The 23,378-nt window shown below is 43.5% G+C and overlaps 1 protein-coding gene across 6 annotated transcripts in view; it reads right to left on the bottom strand.

Annotated features, from left to right (window-relative positions):
* ALPK2 (alpha kinase 2) overlaps positions 1–23,378 on the bottom strand; it is a 142,740-nt gene that overhangs the window by 34,960 nt on the left and 84,402 nt on the right. For all 6 annotated transcript variants that reach the window (XR_013408104.1, XM_015122093.3, XM_077974715.1 and 3 more), the window contains 4 exons: positions 16,889–20,252; positions 11,145–11,292; positions 5,941–6,068; positions 5,805–5,840 (listed from right to left, as the gene is read on the bottom strand). Coding sequence is in view for 5 of the 6 variants with exons in the window: in XM_015122093.3 (XP_014977579.3) it covers positions 5,805–5,840; positions 5,941–6,068; positions 11,145–11,292; positions 16,889–20,252 (3,676 nt within the window). In the remaining variant the exon portion in view is untranslated. The remainder of the gene's footprint in view (positions 1–5,804; positions 5,841–5,940; positions 6,069–11,144; positions 11,293–16,888; positions 20,253–23,378) is intronic.

The raw sequence follows: 23,378 nt of genomic DNA, 5'->3' as shown, positions 1-23,378 counted from the left end.
AACACAGCACAGCTTTGGTTGGAAAGAATACCTCCCAGTCCTGCTCCTTAGCTAATTCCACATGGGGAGGGTCCCCACACAAGGACAATGACAAGGCTGACCTGCAGAACCAAGAGGGGGCAGCCACACTTACCCTTCAAAAGAAGCATAGCTAAAAGAAGAGATGAGTGGGTTGGTGAGGAGGAGACGGGTCATTGAATGAGAATGTGGGAACATCAGTGAGAGATGGGTTGGAGCAAAACTGGAAAGATCAGGAAAAGAATTCTAGACAGACCTGGAAAATATAAGTGGAACCAAGCAAAGTAATAAAAGGCAAGTTGAAAAGATGGGTAAGTGTAGAGGAGGGAAGAAAGACCAATGATAAGATCTGATAGTATCGGATCCACCTTTTTTTCATTATTGCCCCCCCAACCCCAGAATCTTTGCTGGAATTTAATTGCCTGCCATGAAAGCTTAATACCACAAATATACTGTTTATGTACCATATGTATATCTGTGCTTTATACAGAAAAAGAGTAACTTTTTTTGCCTGCCAAGAACCAGCGTTGGTCCTCTTGGGAGCAATACTGCCTCCATTGAGAAAGCATGCGATAAGTATAAGAAACAGGTAGCAATAAACAAACAAACAAACAAACAAAAAATAGTAAGAAGAATGGCCTTTGAAGAGAAATTGAGAAAAAGGTAGAATCATTTTGGATTTATTTGTAAAAAGAAAAGTAGAATTATTTTGAGTTTTCTAGCAGCTATTTTCTTTTCAGAGTGGATTCTACACGTGTTTGAGATGACAGTGAATTTAATCAGGAAGGTCCATTTTAAACTAGAGATGACCCAATCAGACTTCTCATTCACTGAGAGAAGAAAATTAGGTGGCTTTCAATGAAATAAGATTGTTTGGATTTTTAAAATGCTTTCCACTTCTCAAAACTGATGAAAACTGACATCTTTCTGAATGCTTACAAGAAGAAAGAAATCATGGGTTGTGTGAAAAATCTTACTTCATGTTTCTATATACAATGCTCAAGGAAATATTTTTCTTCTCCTCTCAAAATATTTCAAATCATATGATTTGAGACTGATGGTAGCTATTAAAACTATAAGGAGACTGAAACTATTCTGATAGGGTATTGATTAAGGTCAGGGCCTAGTTACTGCCAGAAAGAAAGAAAGGGAGTGGGGTTCGGTGGATTTTCAAACAGAAAAACTAGGTAAAGAGCTAGAAGCTTCTGGAAGAAAGAGGATATTCCTAAAGGTGCTCCTAGCATTTTCACAAAGGCCAGCAGAAGACTATGGGACATCTGAATATGTCACCCTCAAATCTGCCTCTTTGGTAAAAGGATTGTTGAGCTGAAGGCAATTAAGAAGCAGCAGAGGCAAGAAAGCTCTCTGCCTTCCCCCTATTTGCCTAAAATCAGGACATAAATTTATAAACACAGAAACAATTCTACTCCCCTTCTACCAGGGAGAACAAAGGTTAATGACTGAAGACAACTTTAGCCCCTGATGAGCCTGGAGATGAGCAGCAGACATTAACAAGCATTAATGAGAATCCAGATGCTGGGAGATTTTCCAGGGCTGTGGAAATGCCTTTCCACAAGCTACTGCCCTTACCTACCCAAAGTCCTTCCCTCTGCCCTGTCACTTCTCGAAAAATGCACCATTCTTTGTTTAGATGCTGTATAAGCTGGAATTCAAATCCCTTCTTAAATGAGCACTTCTTGAGTGTCTCCCATGTATACATGAATGATACATGCTCATCAACCTGTTTGTTTTCCTCTCACTAATCTTCTTTTGTTACAGGGATCTGTTCCAACTAAGAACTTATGAAGACTGAAGAATAAATTGTTTTTCTTCCCCTGGAACTCCTACTGAGTAACTCGCCCTGGGTTTCTGGAGAGAACTGGGTTGGAGCTGCAGGGAAACAGGCAAATGGGACATTTTCTCAGATAAAGTTTTAGGCAATACCTGGATCGCAGATTTTACTCTAAGTAACAGAACCAAGAAAAAAAAAATTAATCTATGGAGAAAAGCACAGTTTTATTTTAACAGTTAAATTTAAAAATTAGGTGAGAAAATAGAGAGAGAATGCTTTTCTGTATCCCACACCTTCTCAGTTCCATTCCAGTTATATGATTAATGTTAGCAATTTGGCCTCTAATACCACTTACAGACTATAGGAAATGTTATATGTACATACCTTAGAGCCCAATGAACATGAGTTATCTCTGTCACATCCTGTCTTCCTTCAAAACCCTCACATTTCTAAAATTTAATTATTAAAAGTAAAATGTTTGTGCACCTTACGCTTTAAAATTCAGCAAATCTAATTAACTGAAGATCAAAGTTGGCCCAGGCCATATGCTTAGAAAGTAGGAAGGAAAATTTGTTTGCATATTACTACATGTGGTAAAATTAATAACCCTGTCTATCATTTCCAACAGAAATGCTTATTTGACAAAGATAAAGCCATGAAAGAAAAAAAGAAATCTTAGACCTATTCTTTGTCTCTTGAAAATCCTGCAGGGCAAGAGCTGGAGTTCTAGGTGGAAATTTCCAAGCTGAAACTCAGCTACTGGGCCTTCCTTTACAGAAGCAGAAGGTATAGACTCTGTAGCTCTGCAGAAATCTGAAAGGACAGCCTGTCCAAAAATGTCTTCCGCAGTGATGGCTGAAATGAGCGCGTGCGCTTGGTTAGAGTTTGCACCTCTTTTAAAGTGAGAGATGGAGGTGAGAATTCATCCTTTAGAACAATTTCTTCCCTGGTAAGAGTAATGAAGGTAACCGGAGAACTGAGCACCTGAGGGGAGGCTCAGGAAAAGCAGGCATGTAGCAGTGCAAGTCTCGGGTTGTGGAGAAGGTGCAACTTTCTTTGCAGCTTTGCAGAGCCATCTGTCGCCAGGACTCACACTCCACGCTGCCTAAAATCCCTGAGAGGGGGCAGTGCTATGAGAAAGAATCAGGAGAGACTGGGTGTGGTGGTTCACACCTGTAATCCTGGAACTTTGGGAGGCCAAGTCAGGTGAATCACCTGAGGTCAGGAGTTCCAGATCAGCCTGGCCAACATGATGAAACCCCATCTCTACTAAAAATACTAAAAATTAGCTGGGTGTGGTGGCAGGTGTCTGTAATCCAACTACTCGGGAGACTGAGGCAGGAGAATTGCTTGAACTCGGGAGGTGGAGGTTGCAGTGAGCCGAGATCTTGCCATTGCACTTCAGCCTGGGTGACAGAGCAAGACTCCGTCTCAAAAAAAAAAAAGAATCAGGAGAGACTCATTGGAATCCACCAGACAGACTCACCAGATGAGTGTTGGGAGATCCATATGCCTCACTGAGGTTCCTTGCTACACCCATACATTGTGAAATCCAAATCAACTCAGAGAAACCATAAGGATACCTGCAGCCACTGGTTACAAAGACTGCTCCGAGAGGCAAAAAAGTAATCCACAAATATATTCATAAAACATAATAACATCATTAAATTGGGCTTCATTTTGTCCATGATTCATTTCCAACTTTCTCATAAGCTTAGCTTTATTAGTTTTTAAATTAGAGACCACCTTGTAAAAGATTATTTATTCCTCCTATAGAGAATTAAATTAATAAACTGTTTAGTAAGATAGTCCTCTACATTAAAAAAAAAAATTGTGATTAAAAGTAATTTTCCAAATCAGCCGGGTGCAGTGGTGAGCACCTGTAGCCCAGGCTCCTCAGGAGGCTGAGGTAGGAGGATCATTAGAGTCCAGGAGGCCGAGGCTGCAGCGAGCTATGATTGTGCCACCGCACTCCAGCCTGGACGAAAGAGTGAGACCCTGTCTCAAAGAAATAACATAAAAGTAATTTTCGGCTTCTTTATCTGAAGGTACAAGGATAGGGAGGGGCCAAGAATTACTTCCCCAGCCGGGTGAGTCAGTGAAACTGACACCCCCAGTAACAATGGGGCCAGAAACTGGGAGAAGGTGATGTCATCAGGGTTCAGACACAAGCTCTGTGGCTGGAGTCACTGGGCTACAGCGGTGGTACCATTTCCACCAAATGGCCAGTAGCTCATCCCCACTGGGGTCTCTCAAGTAATCCTTGAGAAATGAGCTTATGCAAACCTAAACCAATAAAACCATAGCAAGTGTCTGAGATGTGAATGCCAATCAATGCTAAGAAGCTGATGAAACAGAGACTCCCTTCTGAGAGTCTTTATTTTCTAAAGGAGGAAGGGGATTCTTTTGCATATTTTGCCTTCTGGGGAGATGAGAGAAGAAATGGAGGAAGGATTTTAAATTATAACACACGTATGTACACACTAAAGATGGGTATTTAGCATCTGAGTGGGTTTGTGAAGAGCTTGTATTTAAGTTTACTATTTTGGGTTAATATCACAATATTTGCTAGGCCATTTCTTTTTCTTTCTTTCTTTTTTTTTTTTTTTTTTTTGAGATGGAGTCTTGCTCTGTTGTCAGGCTGGAGGGCAGTGGTGTGATCTCGGCTCACTGCAACCTCCACCTTCCGGTTCAAGCCATTCTCTTGCCTCAGCCTCTTGAGTAGCTGGGATTGCAGGCATGCGCCACTACGCCAGGCTAATTTTGTATTTTTAGTAGAGATGGGGTTTCACCATGTTGGCCAGGATAGTCTTGATCTCTTGACCTCATGATCCCACCCGCCTTGGCCTCCCAAAGTGCTGGGATTACAGGCGTAAGCCACTGCGCCTGGCCTATTGCTAGACCATTTCTAAGTTGAGATCTCAGTTTCTTGCTTTTGATACACTGGATGTGACTGCATTTTGATTACTTTTATTACTTGTTTCTGCAGAGATTTCAGGCATTCTGTTTGTTTTAAAAATCAGTACATGCAATAAATCTTTAAGATGCTAGTTCAATTAACTGTCAGAATTTATCCATATTTCTCCTAAAACTGACAGTGGATCCTCCCCTGTGCTGAAAGTCATGGTCACATGGGGTGAGGTTGGACCACCGTGGTGTGTGGAACTGGCCTCCTGCAGCTCCTGAGAACAGGCAGCTCTTTCCAGTTCCATGATGTGTGATGTCACACTGGTGGTTTAAAAGTGGCCACACTGAATTTACATCATGGAAATTGTAGGACTCAGAGCTTCCCCAACCCTCGGCATGTTGTTAAATATTTACCCCAGCACACCACCAGGCAAGGGTGGGCATGGGTGGGCGTAGGTGGGTGAGTAATTCTCCTTAAGAGGGAAGACACGGCAAACACAGATTCCACCAAACTGTGGAAAATTCACTGGGTGGCCCAGGGACAGCACGAGCATTCATAAACAGCAGTGTTAGGCTGTGGCTAACACCAGGTGCCAAAAGAAAGCAGAGAAACACATCTTTTCTTTTCATTAAGACACAAACGAATGGAATGATTCTCCAGACACCTGGCTGTCTTTGGGAATCTGCTCAGCTAGTCAAACTGAAAAGAAAATTGAAGAAACAAAACAAGCTGTATAAGTCCCAGCAGCTGAAAATTCCCATGCAGAAGGGCTGAATGCAAGACCGATGTTTAAAGGGAAAAGTCAAATCCAAACTCCCCCTCTACGTGTTCCCCAAAACTCCCCTGCTATAGTGTACCATCCAATTCTGGATATCTATAGTTTAATGAACTTACAATAGGAAGTATGGCCCTACATTCACATTGAATTGGCTCATGAATTGTCATTCTTTTCTCAAGTCACGCCATAGCTCTCCTTCTCAGTTGGAAGAGTCCATAGGATTACTGCTTCTACCCTTTACTCCGGGAGCTATTTTATGCTTTATGGCAAGCCCATTTCCTCTGGCAGGCCAACCCCAACTGACTTACCTTTAGTATCCTGGCGACTTGACAGTTGTTTGAGAACTAGAAGAAGACAAAGCAGAGAATGGCTTCAGTACAAATGTCCATTGTGAACGGGCAGGGGCTAGTGGTTTTCACTGAAAACTGAAAAGCTGTGGTCTACCTTCAGCTGTGAGGTTAAATTCAGCAGTCACTTTTCCATAGCTGTTCTTGATGCAGCAGTAATAGAGGCCCTGGTCCTTCAGACTGGCTTGAACGATGGCAAAGGAAACAGTGGAGTTGTCCCCTGCACTATAATGAGGAATATTCACATTGACACACTTCATCATTCTATGGTTGCATTTTTTTTTTCTAATATATTTAAGAAGAAAGAAGCGAAGGCTTCCCTGCTCACATGTTTTCAGCCAATGAGCTGCCCAAGGGGCAAAATCACGATCCGCTGTTTAAATAATTGATGTCTCCACAGAGGAGAGTCATTACATTTTGGCTAACACGCTCACTCCAATAAGCAGTATGAACACAAAGAAATGTTCAGTAGGTTTAACTGCCATGAGTAGAGCCAAGAATTGAAATTGTGAATTCTGGGAGCTGTTGTTAACATTTCTGCTCAGAATTCAGCTCAATTATGTGACTAATCCGGGCGTCCTGTGCTTGACGGAAAGTCTGATAACTCCAAACCCAAACTTACACAACAAGAAACAAGAGAAAAGGGGGTTCTTAGCTTCATGCTACCTAAGGATTCATGACTGAGGACCCCTTTATAATAGTGTCCTGTACTCCCCTAGTGAGGTACCAACCGTCCAACTAGTCACCCACCCAGTGTTATTGAGTTTCAGTCACTGTGCTATGAAAACTAAAACTGGCTGTGGTGATCGTGTTGGTGGTGATGATGACAGTGATGATGATGCTGAGAGCCAATGTGCACTGAGCATTTGGTATGTACCAGGCATTGTGCCAAATCACATAAAGATCAATTTCATGATGTCCTCAGAACAACCTAATGAGAGAACTACGTTTACTGTTCTCAGTTTGCAGATGAGGAAACTGAGACATAGAAAAATGTAAGCAAATGATTTTGACCTCATTAAGCTGCCTCCCCAGGTAAATTATGGTTCCTGCCCTCAAGTCTGGGATAATCTGAAATATAGGTAGAGCCACATATTTATTCCAGAATCTCAAACAAAAAACTTACTTTACAGAAAAAAAAAAAAAGAGGATACTCAAATGTTGTTCTGGTTTTGTTCTTTAAAATGAACTTTGTTTAAACATTCACCAAGATTCTGTGTGTTTATGTGTATACATGTGTGTGGTGTACATTTTAGCTTGGGTTTGTTTCATCGTTTAACAACAAAAATTCACCGAGCTTGAGTTTGTCTCAGTTGCATGTTCAAAAAAAGTGTTCATTATTGGTTGTTTTTTCAATAGACTTTAAGCCTCCAGTATATACATTCCTTCCCTGGAATATACCAGTGGCTTAAAACGAAGTTCACGAAATCATTCAACTTCCTTCATTCCTGCGGGCTCTGAACATCTCCCATTGTATGGTTAAAACTGGATGTGAACAAGTCCAGTTATAACGGGGAGATTTCCGGAGAGGGCAATAAAACACTGAGCGAGCCACAGAGGAGGCTTGTGGAAAGTCCTTCTCCAAAGCTCTAGGATCGGCACAGCCTTTCTGTCATTGAAAGGGGCAGGCAAGGGCTACCTGAAGGGCTGGGGGCTGAACTAGAACTGTCCCGTGAACATCTTCCTTCCAGCCTAGAAATTCTCCGATACTTGGCCCAGAACCATGAAGACCGTTTTTCCTGGCTTGACCCATGGTCCCCACCCAAGGCTTTCTTCTAGAGGGAATACATATAGGAGTCAGAAAGGTCTGGATCCCAACCCTGAGGCTGACCTCAGGTGTACTATGTAGCCTCTCACACTCAGTTTCCTCCTCTGTGAAAGCAGAACGAGCAAGATCACAGCTCAGATGTGTCATAAGGAGTAACTGACACCAGCGTGTGAAGCTTTGGCAAAAAGCCCAGTCCTGAGAGTGGTCACAAGTCATTACTTCATGGTGAGCAGTAGTATTAGTGGGGAACAGTAATATTAGTGTGCTTTCTCCATGAAACGAAACTATCTCGGAAGTCCCAAAGAGTTCTATCCAGCATTTGTGGAGTATCTGCTCTGTGCTTAGTACTGGGGGATTCAATGATGGGAAAAAAAAAAAAAAAAAAGGCATAGTCCTTGCCCTTGAGGGTCTTCTAATCTGGGAGGAAATGGACAAACAGAAAATACCAGCACAGCTATAGAAAGCAAAAACAAGTGACCTTGTGCCTTTTTTTTTTTTTTTTTTTTTTTTTACCAAGAGTGCCTTTTTTCTACCACTGTCCCTGTAAGGGACAAATCTTTTTACCTTAGGAAATGGCCACAGACAGCAGAACATCAGTGGTGATTAGCTGTGCAGACAAATGCAAAAGAAGCCCATGGCCAGAGTGTGATCAGAGGAACACAAAGAATGAAATTGGCTGCAGGGAGAGGGTAGTTAGCGTGGGGACTTCTCTGAGAGACCCCATCATCCATCACCAGCCCTAAGGAGCCAGGGCTTGGCAGCACTCCCACCCGCCACTCAGTCTGGGCTGAGAAGCCCTCGGGTTGTTTCTCTCAGGGCCATCCAAGGAGATCCTGCCATCCCAGCAGCCAGCTCCTCATCCACTGGTTCCCAGCAGGAACAACATGACCTGTGCTCCATGACCTTGCTCAGCTATCAGCAGAGCCACTCCACATGGACAGCTGCACTTTCAAAAGCCCAGGGAACTCAGAAGGACGTCTCTCCCCAGAGTGGAGAATGGGTTCCTGGTTACCAAGAAGGTATTGATGGCCAAATAGCACCAGAGGGTGCCACCTTGAAGTCTCCATGGAGCCAAGACATGCCACTGCTACACAGAGACTCAAACCAAGCTACCACTTTCTTCTTATTGGTTTCTTTGAAGTATATTAGTCTTGCCCTAACCACAAGAATGTCTTCTGACACCTAATTTCCACACTTTAGCCTGTTAAGGAAAGTACCCAAAAGTTGCGGACAAAGACAGGAGGAGGATCACAGTCATTGTTCAACAGGATCACTTGAGGATGATCTACTGAAAGGAGAATGCTTTGCTATTTCCCATTTACACAGAACCCACTCATAGAACCATTTACATAGAACCTGTAACCTAAAAGTTACAGGTTAACTTTTAGGTTTCTGTGCAATAGAAAAGATAACTCTCAAAGTTTATTACCTGTCAAACATTAACCAGTGTTATATCTATTTCAAAATGTATTTCCGCATTCCTTTACCTGATTGACTATCTAAATCTTCATTCCTTAAATGCTCCTTTGAACAATCTTGCCATTGTACAGGTTCCCTCATGATTTAGTAAGTGCAAGAAGACCTTTGCTCCAGGTTGACATTATATGTGAGAGATTTCAACTCTTTGAAAATGATACAAGGACAGTGACACATTGCATGGAGGCACAAGTGAAGGGAAACGCTGGCCTGGAAGTAGGCATGAGAGAAATTAGCAAACATTTGAAAACCCACTTGAAATAATGTAAATGTTCTCTCAATAAACAAATGAGTTATGACTCCTAAATATTCTCAAGTGTTCGCATGGAGAAAGCAGATGGGTTCAACTAAGCCAGACACTGTCACCAAGGAGAAATGAAGCAAACATCACTAGCAATCAAAGGCCTTAGCCACGCGTCATCAGTAAGTAGAATGCTTACTAATGACATATGCTCCCCAGGGGAAAGTCAGATTTATGGTAAATACGTATCAAATGGAAAAGGGATGTGCAAATATTCAAGTGGTAATTCTGAGCTCAGAGCAAGGCTGATGAATGGAAAAACAGTGAAAATGCTGGTTAATTGTTCTTGGCTGACAGCTTCAGAAAATAATTTAAAATGAATAATTAGTATTAATACCTTTTTAAGTGAAGCTCTAGGGAACTTCCTTGACTTAAAAAGCAAACCATTCCTTTTCCATTATAATTCTTCTTAAGCCATACCGAAGACGGGCAGGGTAATGGTGACATTTTAGGCAAAGTGGTTATTCTATCAATCACAATCCAGTTAAATGCTCTGGAGTGATGTTAGTAGAAATGAAATCATAGCTCAAGTATCCCATCGTTACATTTGAGAAATAGCTTCCAGACATATGTTCCAAGCAGACATATATGGTTTAATTAAACAGAAAACTCAGATTTTCTCACTTTTTCAGTCTAGTGGTGACAAAAATAAGGGGATTAGAACCCCTCCCATATCTTAGGGAGCTAAACTGGGAACCCCTTTGGCAGAGGGTTGACTTTCGAACCAGGTGATTTGTTTCTAGATTGTGTCAGATGAAGCTCGAATTCATCAGTTCACTTGAACAAGCATTTATTGCCAAGAAAAGCTGCTTAAGGAAGCCATTAATCTGGTTCATTGCATAGGGGATATTCTTGGCAATGATTCTCACTCTCATCTCTCTCCTCCTCATTTTTCTCTCCTTTATTATCTTAAGGACATGGCCAGACGCGGTGGCTCACTCCTGTAATCCCAGCACTTTGGGAGGCCGAAATAGGTGGATCACTGGAGGCCAGGAGTTTGAGACCAGCCTGGGCAACATGGCAAAACCCTGTCTCTACTAAAAATACAAAAGAAAATTAGCCAAGCATGGTGATGTGCTCCAGTAATCCTAGCTACTCGGGAGGCTGAGGTGGGAGGATCACCTGAGCCCAGGAGGTGGAGCCTGCAGTGAGCCATGACTGCACCACTACACTCCAGCCTGGGAAATGGGAGTAGGACCTTGTCTCAAAAATAAAAATAAAAATCACAGAGACCCAGAAATAAACAGGTGTTCCCATATTAATGATGGCTGCTGGTCACCCTCAATAGCTGTTACTTTTCTGTAACCTCATAGATTGCTGCTGTTGTTGTTTTTATTTATCTTCTAAGCTTTGTTTGACCTTTATCAGATTACTGGGAATTTATGAAACAGAAAACACACCCAAGTTAAATTCACAGACATACAGACGAGAGCTCTTTAATCTTAGGACCACAGAATCTCAGCCTAGAATATCATTTGACAGGTTCCTTTCCCTGATTTAAAAAACGTAGTGAAAGGTTGTGTGACTTCCCAAAACCCCAGAACTCAATAGTGGCAAAACCCAGGCAAGAATCCTCCATCATTTCCCCATACAGACACTTGTCTTCCAATATTTAATCTTTTTAAATATTGCGGGTGTGGAATCTCTGCTTCAATTTTCCTTTTCATGTCCTATAATTTATTCTTTTCTTTTAACAACCATGTTGTGAAATAAACAAGCAGCAACCGTGAAAAGTAACCAGGGAAAAACATCGCACCTTCTCTGCACTTGGGCTATGGACTTTGAATCTTTTGTCCAGCAGATAGTAGAATCTTCATGAATTTCTGCAAATTGGCAGCTTAATTTTACATTTCCAGAGTGTTCAGGGAACATCTCAGCTTGGATCTTTTTCAGTAATACCGGAGCTAGAAACAAAAGATTTGAAGGTCAGTGTAGCAAAAGACTTTCCCATTTCATATCGTTTAATTCTCATAACAATCCTGAGAGACAGGAATACTAATTATTATCCCCAATTATGGAAGTGAGAATTGAGTTTCTGAGGGGAGCGGTAGCTTGCCTAAATAGTCGGAAAATTAACAAATCAATCTAATAGAAAATGCTCGCTTCCATTACTTAAAATTCAGCCTGTAATACTGAAAGTGAAATAGAACTTGAGAGATTTTTTCTAAAGGGGATGAGAGGTGGGAGGATTGTAGAAATCTATTCTATAGGATGTCAGCCAAATAAAGATGTTTTTAAATGATTACCAGATCATCCAGTCAAAATCAGAGCTAGGGATTAGGGAGTAGAATAAAATCCGGATTATCCAAAAAACTATGGCTAAGCCCCCAAAACATAAAAGACACCTCAACAATAAGTTATTGGCTGAATAATATTCATCCATCTTTTCCCCTTTATCACACTTGTCTTTGTTGAAGATAACCCAGTAGATTGCAGTGATGTTTGATATCAACCTCATTAGCAAAAGATAATAGAAGCAACAAGGAAACAATTCCCACCTGTTGGGCTGAGACCTTTGAATATCACCTCAGTATCAGTGATGAACAATTAGCATGCTAATATGTAATTAGCCAGGGCAGCCACTGGGCGGCAGCCTAGACATTAGAACAAGACAAGGATGAGGCCCCTGTCCCAAGCGGTCATAACAATTGAGTAGGAAGTGAGAGTACTGCAGATGTGGTGTGAGCCTATCACAAATTAAATAGCATAACTCCACAGCGCTGGTCACACAAAAGAGTACATCATTACAAAACATATGTAATCCGTAGCCAAACCAAGATCACCAATACTGAGACTTTGTTTGCTCCACTGCCTCAAATTATACTACGGTGAAAACATCCATGAATTCAAGGGGCTTCTCATCTCTCCTTGACGCCAGCAGATGCTTGGATGACAGAATGCATATTTAAAAAGCTAATTCTCTACCCAGGAAGTGATGATGGGCCCGCTGGGTAGCAAATTTTTCAACCAGTGAGTAATCAAGACTACTAACAGTATCCTGGGACCCAAGTGGATAACTGAGAGAGAGAAAATTTAGCAAGTATGTATTGACGGCAAACCCGCATCAGTGCATTTGGGCCTGCTGGCTCCTGCCCAAGCTGAGACCATGTTCAGGTTCACAGTCTGAAACTCTTGGTCCGGGTCTCGACCAAGCCCACCTCCTCGTCTGGGCCATTTCCTAGAGGGTCCTTCCAACACCATGCAGTGGCCAGCTTCATGGGTGATTTGGGGACATCTAAATATTCCTAAGCCTGCCGGAACCTGTTGTACTGAACACAAAGAAAATTGGGGGATGGCGGGAAGGGCATGAAATGGGCAGCAGAACTGAATGATGGATGGTCTGTGGGAGATTTGAAGCTTGTTTAGCCAAGGGGTTTGGGCTTTGGATAGATCCCCTGTCTATGTGAGATAGAGGTGGAAAATGCAGCCGAACGAGCTCAGAGGAGACCTGGATTGCAGCTAGGTTTGTCTTCCGTGTGCGGGTGGGCCTAGTGTTGAGGGAAAATGGTAGTAAAGTCCCTGGTGAATATAGTTTCTGTACTAAGCTTTGGACATCAAAAACGATTACTCAGGCCTGGCATGGTGGTTCACACCTGTAATCTCAGCAGGTTTGGAGGCTGAGGCAGGAGGGTCACTTGAGGCCAGGAGTTGGAGACCAGCCTGGGCAACATAGCAAGACCCCATCTCTAGAAAAAAAAAATAGCCAGGTGTGGTGCGCATGCCTGTGGACCTAGCTACTTAGGAGGCTGAGGTGGGAGGATCAGTTGAGCACAGGAGTTCAAGGCTGCAGTGAGCCAAGATCTTGCCACAGGAATCCAGCCTAAGTGACAGAGCGAGACCCTGTCTCTAAAGTAATAATAATAGTTTTTTTAAAAAGATTAGGGTTTATTTCTTTTATAACGATCCGAGTCACTGCTCCCCTCATCCTAACTCCTGCCCCACCAGTTAACTGGTGGGAAGGCATTAAATCTGTGCTCCTTTGGGGGTAGCAGGGTGGGTACCAGACTGCTAGGTAGGGCACAGTCAAGGTGTCAGCCAAGGGGTCTGAAGTGTACCAGCTAGAAAACAGTGGCGAGGACTCAGGGTCTTACAAAAGCCATCACCACAAGACGGAAGGAGAACCTCCTAATCTGGTGTCTTCCTGGTGGCAACTTTTGTTATTTTTAAACAATGATATTGCTGTGGCTTACACTAAGAAAACAAAATAAAAAACCTTTGAGTGCTTAATGGTGGAATAGATAGTTAAAGGAATTGGTCCACAGCTAGAAACCCGTAACGAACAACTAGAAGGTGGTAAGTTAAAAAAAAAAAAAAAAAAAAAGTACCCGCACCATGGCTCATTTTGGGAGGCCGAGGTGGGCAGATCACAAGGTCAAGAGATCTAGACCATCCTGGCCAACATGGTGAAACCCCGTCTCTGCTAAATATACAAAAATTAGCTGGGCATGGTGGTGCACGCCTATAGTCCCAGCTACTCGGGAGGCTGAGGCAGGAGAATCGCTTGAACCGGGAGGTGGAGGTTGCAGTGAGCCAAGATCACGCCACTGCGCTCCAGCCTGGCGACAGAGCAAGGCCCCGTTTCAAAAAAAAAAAAAAAAAAAGCAGGAAAAAAGCAGGGTGTTTTCAAGGGCTGGCCCTCTGAATGCTGCCGTTCCAAAAGGTAAATGCTGGAAGAGAATCATTTTTCCTGTCTCTTATCATCATCTGTGTTGATTCATAAGGATTAGTGCCCATGGTGGATTCATATTAGATACATATTCAGTGCATTCATTATCAGAGTCACCATGGAAAATAACAAGGTCCTTAATAAACGGATGAATATGCTGGTCAAGCATTTATTTCCCGTCGGGCGACGGCCCTTCCAATGCAATAACCTAGTACTGATTTGTAGTTAGGACGGGGAGCTGTGACCTTTAAAAAAAAGGGGGGTGCCAGTGTTCCAGAAACCTGTTCTTCTAACTTTCTCTGCAAAGAAAATCCCCGCACGAGAGGGGAGAGGATGGCCGCCAGTGGCAACTCCTCCGAAGCTGGGAAGGGACTGCGGGATCAGAACCTACCCCAGCGTGGGCAAAACCTGCCTGAGATTCCCATTTAGCTGCTGACTCAAGGGTAGCTCTGATGAACCTCCCCCGCCTGCTCCATCACCAGATGACTCCTACCTTCTTGCCGAGGCCCTGAGTTCTTCAGAGAGGAGGGGCTGTGGACGCCAGCACCACTCTTTCTCCTAATACTAGGTTGGTATCAACTCAGACACAATGCTCTTGTGTCTGAACCAAGTTCTTTATTTATTTCATGAGCATACTGGGCATAAGCATTGCCTCATTTTTTATTTAAAAACGCTAATTAAAAAAAACAGTAACTAACAACCATGAGAGCTGTGTTAGGCCACAGGCCATTCAAGTTGCTTTGCATTTTTATAGCGGAGAGGAGTCTTATTAGCACCCCCATTTTACAGATGGGGAAAGTGAGGCACCCGGAGGCTAAGGTATTTGTCCAGGGCTACCCAGGTACCGCCAGAGGCCAGACTTGAACCCAAGCAATATAACTCCTAATCTACACCCTAAACCACCAAGATACAACTTGCCCCAGCTGGGCCCAAACACCGCCTAGTATCTCTAACTCTGAATCTTTTCCTCTTAATGGCCTCTGTGTTGTGGGTGGCATGAGTAACAATCCTTCAGTGGTCTGGCCTGGAAAAGTCTTTGGTTGTCTCTACCCCGTGGTCTCCGGCAGGGCCCTCTCAGGACAAGGCTGGCTGCTCTCGCATCTACCTGCTTTGCTCAGGCCAGTGCCTTCCAGAAAGCTACATGCTCGGTTTTTGCAGCCTTTAGTGCAATGGCGAGGTTGTGCCGCAGCTGAAATCAAAGTCTTTGACAGCGATTGATTTCAACACTGGCTATCTGGACGGTCCTCTTACCCATGGGTAACTCGAATAGTCACGGGCAAGAATTCCAAAAAGGTGGTTTTGCTTGTCTACCTTTACCTGCAAAGGAACCCCCATCCCCAAACACGGGGGTTGAGGCTGGTCCCCAGAGGCAATCTATTCAGCCTCTGGGCTGAAACCACTTTTGAGAGCTTTTAAAACATTGCCTCATTCTCTCTATTTAATTTTATTTATTTATTTATTTTCTGAGACAGGGTCTTGTTCTGTCACCCAGGCTGGAGTGCAGCTGGAGCCTGGTGGTGTGATCACAGCTCACTGTAGCCTCGACTTTCTGGGGTCAGGTGATTCTCCCTCCTCAGCCCCAGAGTAGCTGGGACTACAGACGTGCGCCACCATACCCAGCTACTTTTTGTACTTTTTGGTAGAAATGGGGTTTCGCCATGTTGCTCAGGCTGGTCTCAAACTCCTGGGTTTAAGCAATCCTCCTGCCTCGGCCTCCCAAATTGCTGGGATTACAGGTGTGAGCCACCATGCCCAGCCATTCTCTTTAAGTATGTTTTAAAATATAGATACTAATAACCTGATTGGATGCTTTCAAACTCTTCAGAAGGCAGTTTTGTCTTTAAACCTTTCTGCAACAGGGGTGAGGACCCATTTGATGGGATGGGAATAACAAACACCAGCCTCAAAGTCTAAGGACTCGGGATAAGAAAGGAGAAAATTCTTCCCTTCTGATCAAACAGAGCCATCCATAGTTTTTCGCTCCAGAGCACACAGGCCACCGTAGCTAGCTGCAACATTTTCTCTTGACTTCTACCAGGGTGTGTGGGGAGGGAAAGAAGAGCTCTGAAATAAAACAGGCTAAAATTTGGTCCATAAATGGAATTTGGGACTGAAATGATTCCTTAGACAAAGTAGAATTAACTGTAATTTCAGGACTTTTTTTTTTTTTTAAACTGCATCATAGGTAGAGATTGATCGAGGACTTTTGAGGCTCAAGTGGTCTGAAACCTTGAACACAGACCTCAGAGGACTTTAGATTTAGATAAATGGGGAGGGTGAGTTGAAAAGAAACGTTATACTCAAATTTGGAAGAAAAACCAAGGTTCAAGGAAGCTATTTTTAATGAAAAATCAGTGATTAAAGAGGAGAATCCCAATTTGTACCAAAATTTTCATTTCCATGGTCTTCCTGCATGGTCTATTTGATTACACTAATTAGCTACACTGATTAATGCTTCTGTTTATATTTTTAAATAGATTTTGTAAAAGAGGATAATTAAATGGAAAAGCACCTTCATCATATTCCCCTCCAGCAGACATGCCTACAGGCAGCCTTTATCAGTGGTTCTCAATTGTGGTTCTCCCGATAGATCACCCGGGAACTTGTTAGGAGTGCAAATTTCACACGCTGGGGGAGGGGAGCAATCTGGGTTTTAACAAGCCCTCCAGGTGATTCTGATGCCACATGCTGAAGCCACTTGGCCACAATCATAGCATCAGTGCCCAACTCGGGGACACTGGCCTTAATTGCAAAGGACCCTAGAGGACACAGGAACTAGATACCTCGTCTACAAGCCCAAACTTTAACAATGATGGACAGCAACAGAGCCTCACCTCTTCCTTCTCCTTTGCAAGATGGCTTTTTTGGGTCTTGTTTCTCTTCTGTGCGTGATAACGATGTTTTAAGTTTGGGCACCTTTTTGAGAAAGGCTGAGTTCTTTCTGGCATTTTCCTTTTCTTCCAGTTTCAGCCTCAGGGCTGCCACTTTGGACAAAATTTTCTTCTTTACTCCCTCAGCTAAATGTCCACTGCCTGGGGCTTCTGGCTTCCTTTTGACCTCCTCTGACCCTGTCACTGCTGTGAGGGCCCCTGGTGATTTGCCAGCTTGGGCTTCCAGTGACTTCTCCCTCTCCCTGGACTTTTTCACACAGTGTAGGGTGCCCTTTGGATGTGGATCCTGCAGTAACTTAGGGGCTTTCTCTAACTCATCTTCTCCTGAAATGAATGCCAAGGTCTTTGCTGAGGAGCTAGATGAGGTTGGGGGTTTGGTTTCCCTAGTTTGAAGCACCTCTATTTTAGGTTCCTCCATTTTGTGGCTTATCAAAAAGTTTGTGACATTTCCTTCAGGAGATGAAGTACAAGGCAACCTGGTAAGATGAGGAGAAGAGGGCAAAGGTTTCCCACGCTCATTCTCAATAGTTCCCCTTTTCTGTGAAACAGGAAACACATACTGACGGTTTCTGGGCTCAACTAAGTCATTTTCAGGGACGTCATGAATTTGGCCTGTGGAGTCGTGAGCATCAACCCCAAGAGAAGCATGAGTCATTATTGGAAGGCAGCTAGAAAGAGGTGAAGTGGGGGAAATCAATTCTGCTTTGTCCTTTTTACTTTGCTCAGCCTCCCCTAAGCTCCCATCACTGCTTTCTTGTATTTGGCCTATCCTACATCCACTTGGAATTCTTTCACCCCCTTCACTGGGTTGCAGGACTTGCCAAATGGTAGTTTTTGCCTCATCAGGTTGACTTTGTTCAGCCTCCCGCTTCATACTGCCTTCTTGGCTTCTGCTGATTCTATTTTCAGTCAGAATGGTTCCCTGGAGACATGGAACCTGCAAAATGGCAGGCTGGATTTCCGCTCCGTGGCCCACATTTCCGTCATTTGATTGACTCCCTTCTCTGGCGCCCTCTGGTGTGGATTCAGAGGGCTCTGGTTTTCCAGCCCTGGTGTACTCTATCACACTTGTCTCATCAATGGGATCTACAGAGGACTCTAGGATTTTAGAGCAGGTCAGAAACTTTTTAAAGAAGGCAGTGTGATCCATCTTGAGTTGCTTTTCCTCCTGGTCTTGACTCACATTGTTAACATTTTCCTTCCCTCCAGTTTCAGAAGCCACTGACAGTGAATCTGTGACACATAACTCCTTTCCATCTACAGGGTCCACGGATGACTCCAGGAGTCTGGGTTGGCTGAAACCCCAGGAAGAAAGACTTCTCCAGTGTGCACTGATGGCAGGCTTTTCGCCTTTATGGCTTTCTCTGCTATCAGCAAGGGCTGAGTCAGCATCCTCTGGACTGTGAGCCGATTCAGGCACAACAGTATCTGCCTTTAGACTATCAGGTACAGCCCAGACCTTGTCAGAAATTACGGGACCACCGTCTGATGCCTTGCTCTCAGAATTTGTCTGTTGTCTTGGTGGCAGGATTGCAGAAGCGGAAGCCTCTAGAGTTATAATCTTCAGCTTGTTGCCTGCCTCCCGATTTCCAGGTCTATATTCTTTAGACTCTTCCAAAATGATATCAGAGAGAGACGGAACATTGCTCAGAGCCTGACTATCTTCTTCCCCAGCAGTTTCAGCCACCACGGAGACCCTCATCCCCCAAACTGAGCGCTGCCCTGCTCCTTCCCTAGAGCTTGCTGGTGAGTGGGCCGAGGGCACCAAGTTTATTTCCTCTTGTGCAGCAGATGTCATAGGCAAACTTTCTTGGAAATCAGGTGCAGAAAGAGAACCCTGGTGGGACAGAATCTGCTGCTGGAGCCCCTGCTTCATTTCACTTCCTCTTTCTTGGAAATTCTCTTCATGGCTCCTAAAGTCTGCTGTTTCCACAGTCTGGCTCTTATCTCCAGACAGGTTATCAACCTGAAGAGGGGAATTACTGAAGAAATCCTCTCCCTCTGGGAGCTGCAGGACATGGTGTGGGACTCCTGGCACACTGGGTGCCGTGCAGAGTAGCTCTTTTGTAGACTTGGTGGTAGCACCACTTAAAATATGACCCAACTGCACTTGGGAAGGCAATTGGGAAACCTTTTCATGGGATGCACGAGGGAACCTCTCCTCAGTGCCACTTGCATGCTTGTCCTCAGGAATTGACACAGCAAGGTACTTGGCTGGGTGGACTTTCGTGGCAGTGGTAACAGTCGATGTGTCCTCAGTCTCCCTGGTCACTTGAAACCCATTATTAGCAGTTAATGTTGATGTCTTCTCCCAAGGAAAACTCACGATTGAACTATAACGGGCTGGGGTGTCTGTGGTGTCTGCAGCACTAGGACTGGGGCTCTTGTCACCTCCTTCTTCAAATTGCACTAAAGGATTGTTCTCAGAAGAAACGAGCTGTGTTTCCTCAAGCCTTCCTGAGTTGTTGGGGCTTGACCGCTCCTGGCCAGCATGTACTGTGGAGGCCAGTGGGCAGGTGGAATTCTCTACCTTGGCTAGATTTTCTTCTGTGGTACCTTCACTAGCTGTGTGTGAAATGTTCAAGGTGAAAGTACTGATAAAAAGAGGGGACATGACTGAGTCGCCGTCCTTGCTGCTTTTGTACGTAGACACTGAAGTCTCAGACACTTGTGTCTGAAAAAGGACTTCTAGTGTCTTGCCATTAGGAGAACATAAATCAGATACTTTTCTTTGACCTTCTGCCAGTTCCAAGTCTACAGAGCAAATTTCTTGAGGCAAATATTTATCAGCTGGTGCCCCAACAAGAGAATCTATGGTATCAAAACATGTTCCTTGGTCACCAGCCTCAAAACACTCCATTGCACACACTGCTTCTCTGTCCCTTGGCCCATCACACACATTTTCCAGGGTGAGGACAGTATCTGTGGTTTCAGGGGAAGCAACAGAGACAGCCACAGGCTCCCTGAAGTCAGCACGGGCATCCTTGGGGAGATGCCTTGAGAACACACCTGGGAACGTATTCTCATCATTGGCTTCTGAGGTTCTCAGCTCATGTTTTAGGTCTTCCCTGAAATTGTCAGGTGTGTTGCCATCTCTGTCTTGTTTTTCTTCCTGCTGTGGGTCATAGGTACAGGGTTTGACCTCCAAGTGTTGAGCTAATGATGCATTTTCCTTGTGGACCCCTCCTAAGTTTGAGAAGGAAATTGTTGTGGTCCCAGTGAATGGGGACTCCTCCCCAGCAGGCTCTGAGAAAGCTGGCATCTGGCTGCAAGAGATTCTCTCTCTGACTGTTTCCTGAATTTGTACCTAGGAAGATGAAAAGTGGTGTTAATAGCATTGTTCATGGGAGAGCCCACAATAGGGCATAACTGCAATCCCAAGAGTGTTAATCCTCAATGACTATAATAATGGACAAGAATGATTGAAATCTAAACATTAATCCCCCAACTCCCCCTAGCTATTAGAGATTTCCTAGAAAACTGCAAATTTAACAACTCTATATTCCAAGGGGCCCTTTGTCAAATTCATCATTATAAGCAAAAAGCCTCCTGACAACCGTCATTTATTTAATGATTTTTTTTCTCTCTTAGGAAAGAGATGGAAATAAATTGAATGTTAACTGTTTTGATCAAGTAAGTCACAACAAGAGCTGTGTGCATCTTTCCAGAAAGATGAATCTCACATGATCATAATAAATGAAATAAACAGTACTTACAAAACAGCAATAAGCAATCTTTGTCCCCAAAATATGACAGCTTGCTGGTTAATAATTGCTATGGTTTGGATATTTGCCCCCTCCAAACCTCATGTTGAAATTTGATCCTCAGGGTTGAAGGTGGGGCCTAATGAGAGGTGTTTGGGTTATGGGGGTGGATCTCTCATGAATAGATTTATGCCATCCCTCAGGGGTGCGGGAGGATGAGTGAGTTCTCAGTCTATTGCTTCTTGGTTGTTAAAAAGAGTCTGGCACCATCCCCACCCCCACCCTGCTTCCTCTCTGTCCATGCAATCTCTGAAAATGCCAGCTCCCCTCTGCCTCCTTTCGTGAGTTGGAAGCAGACTGAGGCCCTCACCAGATGCAGATGCCTAATGTTGAACTTTCCAGCCACCAGAATCATGAGCCAAATAGGCCTCATTTCTTGATAAACTACCCAATCTCAGGAATTCTGTTATAGCAACATGAAATGCACTAAGATAATAAGGTTACTAAAACACAGAAAGAAGGCTGCCTTTGAACCCACCTCTAATGAATAAATGAACTTATGATTGGCCACCAGCACTGCCAATCATTTCTTTCCTAGAGTTGCTTATAAACATCCCAGAATGTATCCCAGACTTTAAAATAGATGCCCAATGGCAGACAGACCACCTCTATAAGAAAAAGAAGATTCAGGACTGCTTAGGTTTTTGAGAAAAGGGGAGAGGGGGAGGGAGGGAGGAAGAGAAGAAGGCAGAGAAAAAGAAACCTCTCACATTCTGAGGATTGAGCCTTTCATGGTACTATATGAACGTTCTATGATATTGGATATTGTTCAAGGAAGCAGCGAAACTTTTAACTCATTGACTATTTCAAAACAAAGAAAATTTATGTCCAGCCAAGGAGAAGAAAATTGTTTCTAATTTCTGAAGCAACTCAGTCTTTGCTCCCAGGACTCCTGCCTTGGACAGCCCCATTCAGATGTGCAGGGAACAGATGACTGGCCTTGGCGGGATGGGGTTCAGGGGTGGGGATGAAGTCTGTCTCCCAGCGTATGACAAAACAGAGCTGAAATGTTCATGTGCATTTCATAGCTCCAATGTCATGAGACTGATTCTCACAAATCATACGTGAGAATCAGTCTTACTACCTTGTGGTCAATCCCTGTAGTACTGCCAGTGAGAAAGAGGACAACAGCATAACCACACCTCTTTCCACACTTCTCCCAGGCTGCTTACAGCCTGTCAGTCATTCATCTCTCATTTTCTCTTTTAAAGCTACTTTGAGGTTAATTTAACTCATATTTGATGGGCATAAAAATGCTAACTAAACAAGAAAGAAATTTAGTATAAACTCCACGAGTGCTAGGACTACTTACCCTTTCAACAAATATTTGGTGAATGCCTCCAGGGTACTAGGGAGTGTTTTAGATAATGGGGATACAAGACAGGCAAATGCTCCTCTACAGGAATCTCCCATTCTATGTTCTAGTTATAGCGATTAACATGCAGTAGGTGCTTACAAAGTGTTTGTTGAGAGAATGAATAAATGAATGAACCATGTACCAGTTGAGACAGCTGTAGCCAACCTCACCCATTAAAGCCCTACGCTTGAAAGGGTTAGAACTTTCATCTGCTCCGGACTTTGCAACAACCCTGTTTTAAAGGAGACTTTGAACCATAAGCACTACTGGTTATCCTGGTGTTCCTGGAAAGAAAAATATATTTACTCCCTTTCTATATCCCTTTTTCTTCTTTATTAAAAAGAAGAAATATAATTTCTGAGAAATAAGGGACAAGATTTTTTTTAAAAAAAGAATTTGATGTGCATATGGTTTCCTCTCTATACCTCAATATCTATAACACATGTATAGAGTATTTTTCTCATTTGGTCTTTTGGTTCAACCTTTTGAGAATATGCTATAGCACAAATAGACTGAGTCATTAAGCACAGAAAACATAGGGAACGTTCTGGTCATTATGTGAAATGTGTAGAGAGACCGCCCAATCAAAAACACCACCACCCCTCTGTCCGGCCTTTCTGTCCTGCCTGAATTTCCACTATCTATGTCAGTCCCTTATTTTAAGGTCCTGGTATTATCACAGTATCATCAGTGCCAACAGACATTTACGGAGTAGCTGTCATGTACAGAATTCTCTGTCAGGCACTGGGCAATTTTTTCCAAAGGGCTTCAGTTAAAAAGTTACTATGACATTTACTGGGATGGTACCTTTATTCTTCCATGATTGATTACTATTACATCAGTAAAGTAATAAGCGGGCACCTAGAAGAGATTGACATCTGAAGAGAATTAAACACAAGACAAGTAAGTTTTGATTAGGATGAGTTTGGTCACTGGAATAGATCATTATGGTATCATGCCTTGATTTACAAAATAATCATATTCCATTAAGATTTATTTCCACCTTTCCTCCTGTATTAGTCAGTTCTCGCACTGCTATAAATACCTGAGACTGGGTAATTTATAAAGAAAAGAGGTTTATTTGGCTCCCAGTTTCACAGGCTGTACAGCAAGCATGGTGGCAACTGCTTCTGGAGAGGCCTCAGGGAACTTTTACTCATGGCAGACAGCAGAGCCGGAAGAGGCATCTTACCCTACAGAAGCAGGACCAAGGGAGAGTGAGTAGGGTTGGGGGGGGGGTGCTGCACACTTTTAAACAACCAGACCAAGAACTCACTCATTGTCACAAGAACAGTATCAGGAGATGGTGCTA

This window comes from Macaca mulatta, chromosome 18 (assembly GCF_049350105.2).
Source record: "Macaca mulatta isolate MMU2019108-1 chromosome 18, T2T-MMU8v2.0, whole genome shotgun sequence".
NCBI lineage: Eukaryota > Metazoa > Chordata > Mammalia > Primates > Cercopithecidae > Macaca > Macaca mulatta.
This window is presented reverse-complemented; position numbering and strand designations above follow the sequence as displayed.